At 46.0% G+C, this 13,301-nt stretch overlaps 1 protein-coding gene across 12 annotated transcripts in view; it reads left to right on the forward strand.

Moving 5' to 3' along the window:
* Positions 1-13,301, forward strand: part of Phactr1 (phosphatase and actin regulator 1) — a 474,687-nt gene that overhangs the window by 242,686 nt on the left and 218,700 nt on the right. The window contains exon 1 of one of the 12 annotated variants that reach the window (XM_015991033.3): positions 1,637-2,231. The exons of 9 other annotated variants lie outside the window; for them this stretch is intronic. In XM_015991033.3, the coding sequence (XP_015846519.1) occupies positions 2,000-2,231 (232 nt within the window). In that variant the 5' untranslated portion in view covers positions 1,637-1,999. Of the gene's footprint in view, positions 1-1,636; positions 2,232-13,301 lie in introns of those variants that run through there. 2 more of the 12 variants (XM_076573234.1, XM_042278395.2) reach the window with 2 other exon arrangements.

Consider the following 13,301-nt stretch of genomic DNA (forward strand, 5'->3'; position numbering starts at 1 on the left):
TTGGCCAATTAAGATGAGGACACACAGCCTTGGGTCAGGCTTAGTGTTCAGGGACTAAATAACAGATTGCCTCCAACCCAGTTGTTTTAATAAGGCCAGATGGGGTTTGCGCAGGTCTTCTTATTCTGACCTGTGGGGCAGAAAGTGAAGTTGGAAAGGCTGGCAATGTTCAAAACACAATTCAACAAGGATGTAATGTGCTCTGAACGCTGTTTCTCTCTTCTCGGCAGAGCTAAGAGGAGACAGGATGAAGGCAAGGCCTAAGGGTTAGAAAATATGTTTGCCCATGACACAATGAGATTCATCCTTTTGGGCATCTAAACAATACTACAAGTGTATCTTTGTCATCACCCAGATACAGGGTATAATTAGCCGGGGACTCAGTGACATCATCTGACAGGAGCAGATACAGTGACATTTACCTATGGCTGGTCTGACGGATGATCCAGGTGGGAAGGGAGATGTTATCAAAGCCCTTGATGGGCACTTGTAGAAAGGGAGCTCTAACTAAAGAGACCACCTCCCCAACTCCTGCCCTCCTCCCCCCATCTCTGACATCTCCCCCAGAGGATGGCAGCTGGATACCGACTCAACAGTGATAAAAATGAACCTGAGTGTCCTGGTTTGGGCAGCAGATAAGAAGTGGGACAAATGACAAGACGATAGCATTAGTGTGCCTAGAAACATCACAAAACCTTTAGCTTCCCCCCTGCACGGGCTCTTACCCGGGGAATAACCCTGCACAGAGGAGAGACAGCAGCGACCTGTTTTTTGTGTAGGTTAGTTTGGGGGTTGCTGTTGTTGTTGTTTCCCCCCTTTTGGAAATTAGCATCCAGAAAGTTCTTGGTAACACTGAAAGTGACTGTACATTCTTGGATTGACACTCTTTTGGTAGGCTCCGAAAAAGGGGGAAGAGGGCAAGGTTGGAACGCAGAGGGAATAGGACGTGATAGAAAGAACATGGGCTTGGAATCGGACATGCCTGGCTGTCAACACCTGCTTCTGTTAATGCTTCATCAATATTACCCAGGGAGCTTGTTAAATGCTGCAGATTCCCGGGGCTCTACAATGACCTACTAAACCAAAATCTCCCAGCCCCAAAGTCTTTTTTTTTTTTTTAAATAAGCATTCAATATGATTGCGAAGTGTAGCTTCTCAAAGCCTAAATTCCCTGAAAGGTGATTTAGGACCTGTCTCCGGATTTGAAACATCTTTTAAAGTCACTCAGAATAATCAAGACTCAATAAACACGGCTGTGAATTTGCCTTCTTTCGGATACTGTTCTCTGGAAGCCTCTATAGTATCACTTGCCTTGCTAAGCCCTTAATCACAGAGCAATGGCAGCTGAAGAGCAGTCGAATCAGTCAAATTAGCCAGGATCCCTAAGTTGCCTGGTGTTTGAGAATGAATGGAAAACGGGTTTCCCCCTATGACTGCAACTGAGAACCCTGGAGGAAAGTCCCCTTCATCTCGGGGACTTCCACTGGAAGCAAAAACATCAAGGATGCTGTAACAGGTTGTCTGGTCCTGGGATGTGCCTGGACCCACTTGAGAATATAATTTGTCCTGGCCTCGATTCCACCCTAGGGCTGGGACAGCCGCCTCCTGTAGTAGTGCATCTTGCTTGCGTTTGGCAGCAGGAGCCTTGGAGGGGGTGGCCGTGGCATCCTGCCCTGAGTTTCCAGAGTGAAGGTGGCCACAAACCCCGCTGGCTGGGAGCTGCGGGTATTGCGATTCACCGAGGGGTGGGGCTGCCCCGGGAGAGCCAGAGCGTCGCTAGTGGAAGAGCCGGTTCAGCCCTCCGCAGCCCTTCCCCCGGGGTCTCGGGATTCGCTCAGGCTCGGCGAGGTCAAGACCTCCAGCGCGCCATCCTGCCCCGCCCCGCCCCGCCCCGCCGTGTCGCTGGTGTAGCGTGGGGGCATGCGGGCGCGGCCGGGGGACGCGAGTGGCAGCGCGCGGGGCGGCGATCACCGACCGGCCCCGGACGCCCTGGGAGCGGATGGCGGAGCCCACGCGCGCCGCGAAGCCGCGCTGCAGGCAGGGCGTCGTGCCAGGCGCGGGCGCCGCCGTGAAGCCCAAAAAGAAAGCTTTTTATTTGCTGAGCATGAAGCCCCCGAAGGACCCCGCCCCCAACAACAATAACAACGTGTCGTTTGTGATCCACTGTCAACTGGGCAAGGAGATCAAGCACATTTGCAGCAACTGCAGCCGGGGGGAGGACGGCCGCGACGGTGAGTGCCGGGCGCGTCCGGGAGGTGGCGGGAAGGTGGCTCTGCCAGTCTACGGTCCCTGGTGCCGCCGAAGTCTGCCACCTGGACAACTGCGGGCACCTCCGTTTAGCCGCCCCCACCCCCGACCCCGGTCCCCCACTTTGCAGAGTGTCACCCCGAGTCAGTGGGCTTGCAGCGGCGCCCCCCCCCCCAAAAAAAGCAACTGTGGGGATTTGACTTAAGAAGGTGGGGGTCTTGGGAGATCTGTCCACAGCAGCACCAAAAGCTTTTTAAAAAGATGTTACACCTGCTCCCCCATCCCCCTACCCTCCACTGAACGTTCACCCCATCTCTGCTGGCTCCTTAACTGTGGGATTTGCCGGGTTACATTACTGATAGGGGCTTCCTTAAGGTGGGTTCCCTTGAAAGAGGTCATTGGCCTTGACCCCTGTGGGACCCAGCTCACTGAGAATTTGTGGAGTTGTGTAGAATGGTGGTGTCCCTTTAGAGTAAAAGATGACTGTGGTATTTATTTATTTATTTATTCATTTATTTATTTATTTATGAGTGCCGCTGCTGCTGGTAGGATCTTGGAAGGATGCCTAGCGCCCAGTGTCGGGGAGGTGCAGGCAGTGGCCCTGGGCAGAAAGAGCCAAGGACTAGAGACCGTTGGCCCTGGAGCGGGCAGAAGCCTCTGCCAATGTGAATGCCTCTGTGGCACCTAAGAGCCTCTAGGCACTTCCCCAGCAGCTCACTGAGCAGACACTCAGGAGGACCGCTGAAGGTCGCCCTGAAAAGTTTTAAGCAGCGGATTTGACAGAGGGAGCATGAGCTGAGGGCCAGCCCCAAGCTCACTGCCTAGCTCCAGTACACCTGCTTGTGAGCGGGCAGCTTTCCTGTGCTCCCTTCGGAAGAACAGATATTACTCAGAGTCCCTCCGGTTCTCTGCTGGCCTCTGAAGTGCTGGGTAATGAAGTGACTGCGGATGGCCTAATGTCTTTTCGAAATTAGAGTCCTGCTAGCTTAATTATAGTTTTCTTTGATTAAAATGTGAGAGAGGCTGTGTGGTGTGGAGCGAGGCAGCCGAGAGCAAACTGGGACAGTACTGGAGGTAGGAGAACAGAGCTAAACTCTTCCTGTTGGGTTTAGAAGAAGATAATGGTTCCTGAGAAGCACACGGTGACATGCATTTGTTTCTCATGCTGACCGTAAACTGGAGACACCACGGTGAATGCCTACAAGCAGATTAACTAGACCCCAAACTAGACCTTTCCCATGTAGTATAATGGAGACTGCTGCGGGCCAAGCTACTTATTAAATGCCAGTCGCTCTGTGGACTGAATGGTATTCCAAATGGGCTGCTTCCCCATTCGTGGGAGTTTGTTTAAATCAGTGTCTCTGTGCACTGCTATAATAAGGAAAGGCGTGTTTCTACACTCAAGGATGCATGCTCGTATATGCAATTAGGAGCTCCATCACTGTTAACGTGTGGTGTGTGCTGTTCAAGGCAGGCATGTATTTTAACCTGCAGCCTGTTTCCTTTTAAGACGCACACATTTTTCTGCATAGCTTCAAACTTCAGAATGCCCTCAGAAGCATATACACAACAGTGTTCTCTTGTCGCTTAACAAGTATTTAATTGCAGGAGATCTGTAGATGAGAGGAGCTGAGGTCGCAATACCTAATTTTTGCCTGGTTCTGTACCACTGATCAGTCCTACTAAATGTGTGGTACCCTAGTTTATCAAGGGAAATAGAATGTAGTCCAGGTGGATTCATTCTTTTTATGTAAGGCAGGGACATCAGAAATTTTTATTTAATTCATTGTGTGTGTGTGTGTGTATGTGTGCGCTTGTGCATGCACATGTGTGTGTGTTTGGTGTGCCTGTGTCATGTCACCCATATGGAGGTCAGAGAATAATTTCCAGGTATTATTTCTGTCCTTCCACCTTGTGAGGCACAGGAATCAAACCCGGGTCTTCAGGCTCTGTGCCAAATGCTTTTACCTGCTCAGCATTTCACCTGAGCAACAGCTATTTTAAAGAAAATGTATTCCCTGGGTTGTAAGGGTACAGACTTCTCCCAGTGCACCTGTTTGGTAAGGTTCAATGGAGAAAAACCTTCCTTTCTTCTCCTGCTCTTTCTTTGCGGTGCTGAGGATGGAACCCGAGGCCTTAGACAGGCCAGGCAAGCACCCTCCCACTGAGCCACATTCCCAGCTGGAGAGAGATACTGTGTGTAATAGGTCTCACCTGTATAGCATCTCCCTCCCTGAGTGTGTCTAGTTCCTTATCCAACCTTAAAGAGGCCACGTAGCTGCATCCCTAGAAAACTGTGACCTGTTTAAGAAGTCTTCCCCTAAAATGACAATCATCTTAAACATTTAAAGCATATTTTAATAATTTTGCCATCTAAAGATCTATAGCCAAATGTCTTTAGCTGATATCTATATAGTACATTTTAAAAGAAAAATATTCTTGGCTAGTTGAAGAGTACATAAAGTTACATTTTAGCCATGATCTTTTAAAAATCACATTTACTTATATTTATTTATTTGTGTGTGTGTGTGTGTGTGTGTGTGTGTGTGTGTGTGTGTGTGTGTACACCTGCACAAGCCATCATACATGTGTGGAGGTCAGAGTTCAGCTTGTAGGAGTTAGTCCTCTCTTCCAAAATGTGAGTCCCAGGGATTTTGAACTCAGGCCATCGGGTCTGTGGTGCCGTCACTTGCCAAGCCACTCGCTGGCCAGAGAAGTTATCTTTCCGTTTAATTTATTTTTAATGTTCTTAATATACAAGCATCAGCATTAAAGACGTTTTTGCTGACTTTAAGTAAATCTCTTTAATACTGGCAATAAACTGTAGACTAAAGCTACCACTCACTCATGGCCAGTTTTTGTTTCTGCCCATCTTTGCTGTCTGTACAGAAGCTGCTTTTAGATAAGGGAGTGGATTGATATAACACTTCTTCAGCACAAAAGGCCATAGAGTTCCAAAGGACAAAGGCAGACAGCATTTTCTCAGGACACTGGCATGTTGATTTTTAAATGGCTTTTCTTTCTCCCACTCGACAGGATGTAGAGAGTTTGGGATTGTGGTATGTGTGTTCATAGCTCTGTGTGTGTCCTGTACCTTTGTTGCCTCTATAAAGCTAAACTTATTGGAGTCACAAGTGAGGAGAACCCACAGAAGTTTCTGGTACTTTTTCAAAAATTCTCCTTTACCTATTTGTTAGACAGGCTGGCTGGTAGGAAAAGAGGAGAGAATTATACATTTTTTTTTTTTTTGGTTTTTTGAGACAGGGTTTCTCTTGTGTAGCTTTGCACCTTTCCTGGAACTCACTTGGTAGCCCAGGCTGGCCTCGAACTCACAGAGATCCGCCTGCCTCTGCCTCTCAAGTGCTGGGATTAAAGGCGTGCGCCACCACCGCCCGGCAGAATTATACATTTCTAAATAAAGTAGAGATTGTGTACATTGTAAAGCTACGAGAAATTATTACATTTTCACTAAAATTTGATATTGGAAGTCAATAGGAAAATACTATTTCATTTATAAATGATTGAAAAGCAAGTTTACAGGGAAATCAAAAACAGAAGCAAAGTATTTCTGTATATAATTTCCTGAACATTTCATATTCTTATTTTAATTCCTTTTGAGTCTTAGTCATGGAGAATTATTTTTAGAAAACAGTCTTACTGGTGATTACTAAGATGTGGGTGTGGATGTGGCTCAATGGTAGAGCATGTGTTGAATGTACGTGAGGCTGTGGGTTCTAGTCCCAACACCACACACAAGGAAACCCTTTCCTGTGATGATGTCTTTCATTAGAAAGGAAACATTTTAACAGTTTTGAGAAATACTTGGGAGGCTCAGTCTTGTTTTTGTAGTGAGTTTTAAAAGTAATAAAATAGCCTTTGGAAAAAGAGGCGTTGTTGATGATTAATTAGTATGTCAGCCTGTCTTGTTACTCTTAGCAGGGATTCCTGCCTTTGGACACTGGTATGCTAGCTCAGTAATCCACTTTCTTGCTGGATGGACCTCCAGGTTTCATTTTAGGAGACAGAAATATTAATGATGTTTCTTAGTCAATTCCTATAAGATTTTTTTTTTAGTTGTTATTGGTTTTGAGACAGGGTCTCACTGGATATTTCTATGCACATGAATTGTCCTGCCTCAGCCCCCCAAGTGCTAGGATGAGAGGTGTGGACCACTATGCCTAACTCTCCCATGTGAGTGTTGAAGGGAGAATTGCCCTGGATCTTCATTACCATGAACTGTGGACTCCCAGCAGGACAGTCCTTCAAGGGAGCATGCCCTGGGAGTTTCTATGAACCACACTCCTGCTTTTTATGGAGAAGGTCAAGGACATGCTGAGTAGCCAGTCCTTCAAGGTCAAACCATGACTTGAAGCCCAGGCTGCTAGCAGAAGTGTTCAGGAAGAAAGATGCACCGTCTAGTGTTGGTCCACAGCTGGACCCTGGAACTTCCCTGTCTGCTGGCAAATAAAGCTTCCTCCATTTGCTAGCCGGGTAGGATATTACAGTATTATTTACTGCATGGAATTGCGAGGATTAAATGAGATAATTGGTACAAAGCACTTAGCATGGTTCCTGGCAAGAGAACATGCTTGAGAAATATTAGCTGTGATTACTATCATTTGTCTGGTTACGGCCAAGTTCAGTTTTGCCTTGGATTTTGCCTTCTGCTGTACTATACTGCATTGCCTCTTCTGTAATTAAATTTCTTGGCTTGTGTCCAAGATGAAAACACTCATTCTCTATAACTCATGGTTAAAACATATATTTTTATATCCTAAGTAAAAGAACACTATGTGTGTACCTAAATTTATAATGGCCAAGTCCTTCTATGGATAACTCGGTAGTCAAAGTAGATGAATTGAGATCCAGTTACTTGTCAGGGTCAGGGGACGTAGAGAAGAGGGTGGAAGCGGACACAGGGCTGAGGGTGAAGTTTGGGGATAGAGCACTTGCCTAAAATGTGGGGAATCCTGAGTTTGAACTCAAGCATGCAGAAAGGGTGGGGGAGGCCGGCAAGAAAAGCAAAGTGAACTTAGCGGGAAGGAGTGTGCAGAGCCAGGCAATTCTAATGAAGGTGGACCTTCAAATTCTGTTCAGGAGGCAAGTCATCCAACAACTGAGATTTGCTTGGCTCTCCTACATCGTTTGTAAGTTCAGTAGCTTGTTCGTGCCGGGCCCTGATCTGTTAAGGGTAGATACCAAGAGGAACATCAACCAGCTACTTATTACCTTTGAAAAACTGGGGCCTTAGTGACAGCGAGAAAGTAACTGTCATACATCTTGAGGACACTGGCAACTGTATCCGGAGGGCAGGAAAGCTTCCCCAAGGAGGGGACATTTGGACTAGGAGAAAGGCAGAGTTTTCCAGGCTAATAGAGGAAGCATCTCAGTAGGAAAAAATGGAGGATTGGAACCATGAAAGAGCACTGTGTGTCCAGAAAAGAAAGTTTGCAGGATGTGTGGAATCGGGCAGATAATGACCTGAAGACAGGAGTCTATGAACACAGCGGCCGATCCTTTCTAACCAGTTACTTGTGATGCACTGGGAAGATGGAAGACAAAAGTACAGGGACTGCCAGGGAGATGATAGTAGATACTTCAATCCACTGAAGTTTGAAGTGTCTAAGAGGGAAAGCTGTGGGTTTGGGGAGCAGAAAGCGTGGTAGGTCTCACTTGGAGCAAGAGATGTCACAAAAGGCCCAAGGAAGTTTTTGAAGGAGTTCAGATTTCACATACTAAGCAGCTTAGGCTTTTAAGCACAAATGACCTCACCAAGTTACCTTTGAAAACAATCTTATGAAAAGCTATACAGTATACAAAAGGAGACAGACAGGATGCATATCACCATGAACTTATCGTCCAGACTCCTTACTCCCAAATGACTCCAAGGTGCATTTAAGTGGGATTTTACTATTGTGTTGCTAGTAATACCTGGGAAGAACCAGGCCAGGGAGAGAACTCAGTCACTGTGGCCATTCCATAGCTCAGGAAAGAGTGCCCCTTGACCTTGAGCAGTCAATGTCAAAGGATGGAGATCCTACAGTTCTGTTCTGCACTCAAATTGTGTTTTGTATACTTGCAACAACAGCAATCAGCAATGCAAAACCATTACCTAATTTTATTTTTAGCATAGTATCCTTTCTTCATTTCTTTCTTGTATTTTATTTATTTACTTATTTGTTTATTGTTGGACTGAGGGTTGAGCTAAGGGCCTTGCTCACAGTAGGCAAGTGCCCATTCATCAACTGTATCCTCCAAACCTCTTTTTTATTATTTTGAAATAGGGAACTGACTCTATGGCCCAAGGAGGCTTCAAACTTGCCATCCTCCTGTCTCTGCCCTCTGAGTAGCTGGGATTATAGTCCTGTACCACTAGGCCTGACTTTAGCATGACATTCCATTCATGAATACTTCTAATAAATTCCTCCATTTAAGTATCTGTCTGATACTTGACATGTCTGCTCCCATTCATTTTGTTTAGATTAAGTGTCTAAATATTTGTGAAACTTGTAGCTTTAAGGAGAATCCTACATGTAAAGAGGATGAATCCAAAAGATTAGTAGCTAGACTATGTACATGACACTTCACATGGTAAATAGAGGAGTCTCTACATGTTTTCTAGTCTCAAATGCTTCTTTCTGTGGTTTAATGACCAATAGAGAAGGAAAGAATTTCTTGGACTGGACATTTGAGGGCTTCAAGAAGCATCTAAGGTTTGAGAGCAGGATATAGCTCTGGGAAAGCATTTGCCTGGCGTGTGTGAGGCTCTGGGTTCAATTCCCTATCACTGAAAAAGAAAACAGTATCAAACTGCCCATTGGAAGGGAAGGGCACCTTGACGGGTGGGGATCTTCCATTGGCTGTGCATAATACACTAGTTCCAGCTGGCAGTTGTGATGAAAGCAAGGGCATGAATGGGGTCCAACTGCAGGCTAGCTAACCAGGTTAGGGAAGAGGTGACCTTCCCTTCAACCCTCAAGTCGTTGGGAAGCAAAGGAGAGCCCAGAGAGGAAAGGGCTTCAGGTAAGAACTTGAATAGAATCAAGGGTCTCGGTGTTAAGTTGGAAAAAGAAGAAATGAACTGTGGCAATTTCAGCCCAGCATAGAAATCATCTAGCATGTTAGCAGTCACCATATGAGGATGGATCTGGTGGGATTTCCTTAGCATTGTGCTGTTTCTATGCCTAAGGCCAGAGGGAGGGTGGAACATGGCCGTTGGTTGACTCACCTATCAGGTAAGCTGGTGTGAGGAAAGAGACAGGGTGAATTTCTGCCCCGGGAGAACCTGATAGTCCAGAGAGTGATGCTGCTGTGACAGAGGTAATCACTGGATGTCAGAGAAGATGGAGACCCTTTCTCCTTCTTGGAGTAGAAACTCACCTAGGTCTTATGAGGAGAGATGGCTCTTGAGGGAAATTGTACTGGACAGATAGGGTCAGGCTGACAAAGGGTCACTTGGGAACAGGGTGAAAAGCAAGTGGAGAGAAAAGTTGGAAGGTCCAAGGACAAGGGTAGAGCCTTCTTAGCCAAAGTCTGTCCATGACTCTGCTTGGTGTTTTATTTCTAGTGTCTTGAACAGTGCATGGATATTAGGCATGGAACAAAATGTGTTCAATATATGAATATGTGTGTCAATGTATTAATTACCCAACTAGCTGGTAAGTACAAATCATTAAAGTGATTTCAAGGACAATGGCTTGCTGTGCCTGGGGGAAATGCATAGGAGTTGGGGTGTGGTGAGATTTGACTGAAAGCCATACATGAGGGTCTAGACTTCTATGCTTGGCAGTTTGGATTTGCCTCATGACAGGATTCAAGATTCCCTGGGGGAAATTTTTCTTTAGCAACTTTATTAAGACATAATTCACTTACCATACCTAATTCACTAACTTAAAGCATGTAAGTGGTTTGGGTATATTCATAGAATCTTACATTCATTCCTCATTAGAGGCAGTTGCAAGATATTTCATTATTCTGCATCTGCCTCCCCAACACTCCGATCCCTTTAGTTCATCTGTCTGTTCATCCTGTAACTCCCCTCTAAAGCAAACATGAATCTACTTTTGGTGTCTCTACATTTCCCTACCCTGGACATTTCATATAAATATAGTCCTGTCCTATGTAGTTCCTTATGCCTGGCTTCTTCCACTTCACATAATGTATTTAAGGCTCAGCCATGCTATATAGGAGGGATCATGCCTTCTTTTATGTGTTCTATAGTGTGGGTTCTATAGTATACCATGTTTATTCACCCATCCATCTGTTGAGTACATGGGTTGTTTCCATGTGAGCTGTTTTGAACATGCCACTGTGAACATTCTTTAGCAAACATAGCTGTAGACACAGGTCTTCATTTCTCTGTGTACCAGGGGTGGCATTGCTGGGTCCTGCAGGAACACATGCATTAATCATATCACTAAAATAGGTTGCTTTGGAACACAATCTGGATTTTGTGGCAATTTATGTCCAATTTGCCCACCTCTTTCTGACGCACATTTGCTGTGACTTGGATTATAGCCACTTTGGAGGCCATTTGAGACACAATGAGAAAAGGTTCTGAGGCATGTTGGTCAAGAAAGGGTAAATGGAGACCATTTAAGAAAACTAATAAGTTTAGAGAACCAGACAGAGGCTGGCTGTGTGTATGTGTGTATGTGTGTGATTTTCTAGTTCATGTATCTTATTTCCTCAGAGGCATTAGAAGAAACTTTTAAGGTTGAAGTTAGCACTTTGAATACTTTAGAGAGGACAGCTCAGACCCCCAGACCTGCTGTCATGTCTCCATGACACCCACTAGGGCTACCATGGATAGGCTGTCCCTCTGGCCCCAACTCTGGCCTTCTCAGCCATGTGCATGCCTAAGAATCACCTTTCACCAAGCCTCTGAGGGAGGGTATTTTAGACAGAGAAGTTCCACTTCTTAAACTGAAGAATTGAGCGGAGAGAAAAATGATTCAGGAAAATTAGGACAAAAGCCAACCTCACAGATGAAGCTATCAAGTTGAGCTTCTCAGAGGGAGGGGGTGTTTACTTCAAGTGTGGCGGCCCAGGGGACCACTGCTATCCTCTGCCTGCCTTCCAGTCACTTCTGTCCCATTTCTTCCACCTGGAAAATGAAGTTGGCTGAGGTGGCTAAACCCCAGGGGACTATTTAACTCTGGCCCTGGGGCTCCCCACCTGGGTTTATCAGTTGAGAAAGTTTGCCATAACTGGGGGTATTTGAAAACATCAACTCCACCTGTCGGCGACCATCGGTGCATGTTTATTGGCTCATAGCTTCACCCACTTGTTACACACTGTGGTGGTTCATAAACTACAGCACAGTCCTGAGGAGCCAAAGATGTTCACAGGCCTGTTCTCTACAAAGAGTGTTGGCTAAGCCCTAACTACTGCAAAGTCCCTGTTATTAGAAAATACCATTCATTTCTAAGCAATTCATCACCATAGTTGATCTTTGAAGTGAAAAGGGTCTTAACAAGTAACCAGTCCTTCGTGTATGTATGTCACTCATGTAAATGACAGTTTCAGTTTTTATTTAATTTGTGAGATGAAATCTAACCATGATACCTAGGCTGCCTACAAACTCTTGTCTTAGCTTCTGGAGTAGATAGGACCACAGGTGTGCACCAGCATGCCTGACTATTGGCACTCTTCTTATTTATTTGGTGTGTGTGTGTGTGTGTGTGTGTGTGTGTGTGTGTGTGTGTGTGTATGTGTGTGTGTGTGTGTGTGTGTGTATGTGTGTGTGTGTGTGTGTGTGTGTGTTGAACAGAGTTATCACAGGTGACTGTCAAAAGTGTCTGGGACCACAGTTGCATCTCTCATTCCTGGCTCAAGTCTTGGTCCTTTGAAGAGAGTCCATTAGATGTCCTGGGGAATTCGGAAAAGGTTGACAATGAAGAGCCACCACAGAAGAAAGAGCCTGTCTGCTGAGTTCGGTTTGGGAGTCTCTTGAGCATCCCCACCTCCACCTTTCTGTGGGCCTCGGGCTGGCACTTTCTACCAAGGGACTGCACTTTCCAGCCCCCACCTTGGAGCTGAGCATGCGCATTGTTTGGCTGTGCTGTTCAGAACAGTTGCCTGTGCTATTTTGGCCCTTCTAGATGCGCTTGCACCGTAATTATTTTGCAACCCACAAAAGTAATTATAAAATCAAATAATTATCTTCTAAACAAGCTGCAACCCCAGCAATGGTTGAGGGGGGGGGGAATAGCAGGGCTGGGGTTTCCCATCTGTAAGCCTCACTTTTGAGACTGTGACATTCCACTTCCTGTGCACCCCTCACCTCAGCCATGATGTTACTTCAAGAGCAATGATGGTCTTCTACCGAGCCCCAGCCGCAGGCTGCTCTGGAAGTCACGCACTTAGCACAGTAGCAATGTTACAGGAACGTGAGAAGGGGTGGGGGAAGCGTGGCTGGATGGAAGGGCTGGGGCTGCAGCCAAGTGGTAGAGTGCTTTGCATGCGTGAGGTCCCAGGTTCAATCCCTAGTGCTGCCAGAAGGATGGGGGGCGGGGAGAGAAGGAATATATAAATTATGTGGGAATCTTCTGGAGATGGAAATTTTAAAAAGAAAATCAAGCATCCAAACAAACACAAAAAGAAAACCTCAATCTGCCAGAATCTAATACTAGCTGTTGCTCGGAATTTTTAAGAGGCTTACCGTGGCCAGACCTCTGGATCTGGAGGGTGACCTCGGTACTCACAGGATCTGCTGCACAGTTAGCAGCCAGCTTCTCAGCAAGTGAGGCCTGCAGCAGAACATGGCTCTTTTTGAGGGACTTAGACCCATTGGTGGGAAGTGTTGGTCTGATGGATGCCTGTAAATAGCACTTAATTCACATTAGAAGCTTCGTCATCCTATAGTGGAGCTCCTCAACACTGGAAGGGTAGACCAGAAAGCAACAAGCAGCACCATGGATCTGCCAGGCATTCAAGAAGCAAGCTCTGCCCATTTCGGTGCTCCCTGATGGATGAGTCTCCTCAGTGGCGACTGTAAATGAAACCCGCCACTGGGCAGGAGCGCCTCATTTCCCAGATAAGCACGTGGTAAA

Source organism: Peromyscus maniculatus, chromosome 5 (genome assembly GCF_049852395.1).
Source record: "Peromyscus maniculatus bairdii isolate BWxNUB_F1_BW_parent chromosome 5, HU_Pman_BW_mat_3.1, whole genome shotgun sequence".
Classification (NCBI taxonomy): Eukaryota; Metazoa; Chordata; class Mammalia; order Rodentia; family Cricetidae; genus Peromyscus; species Peromyscus maniculatus.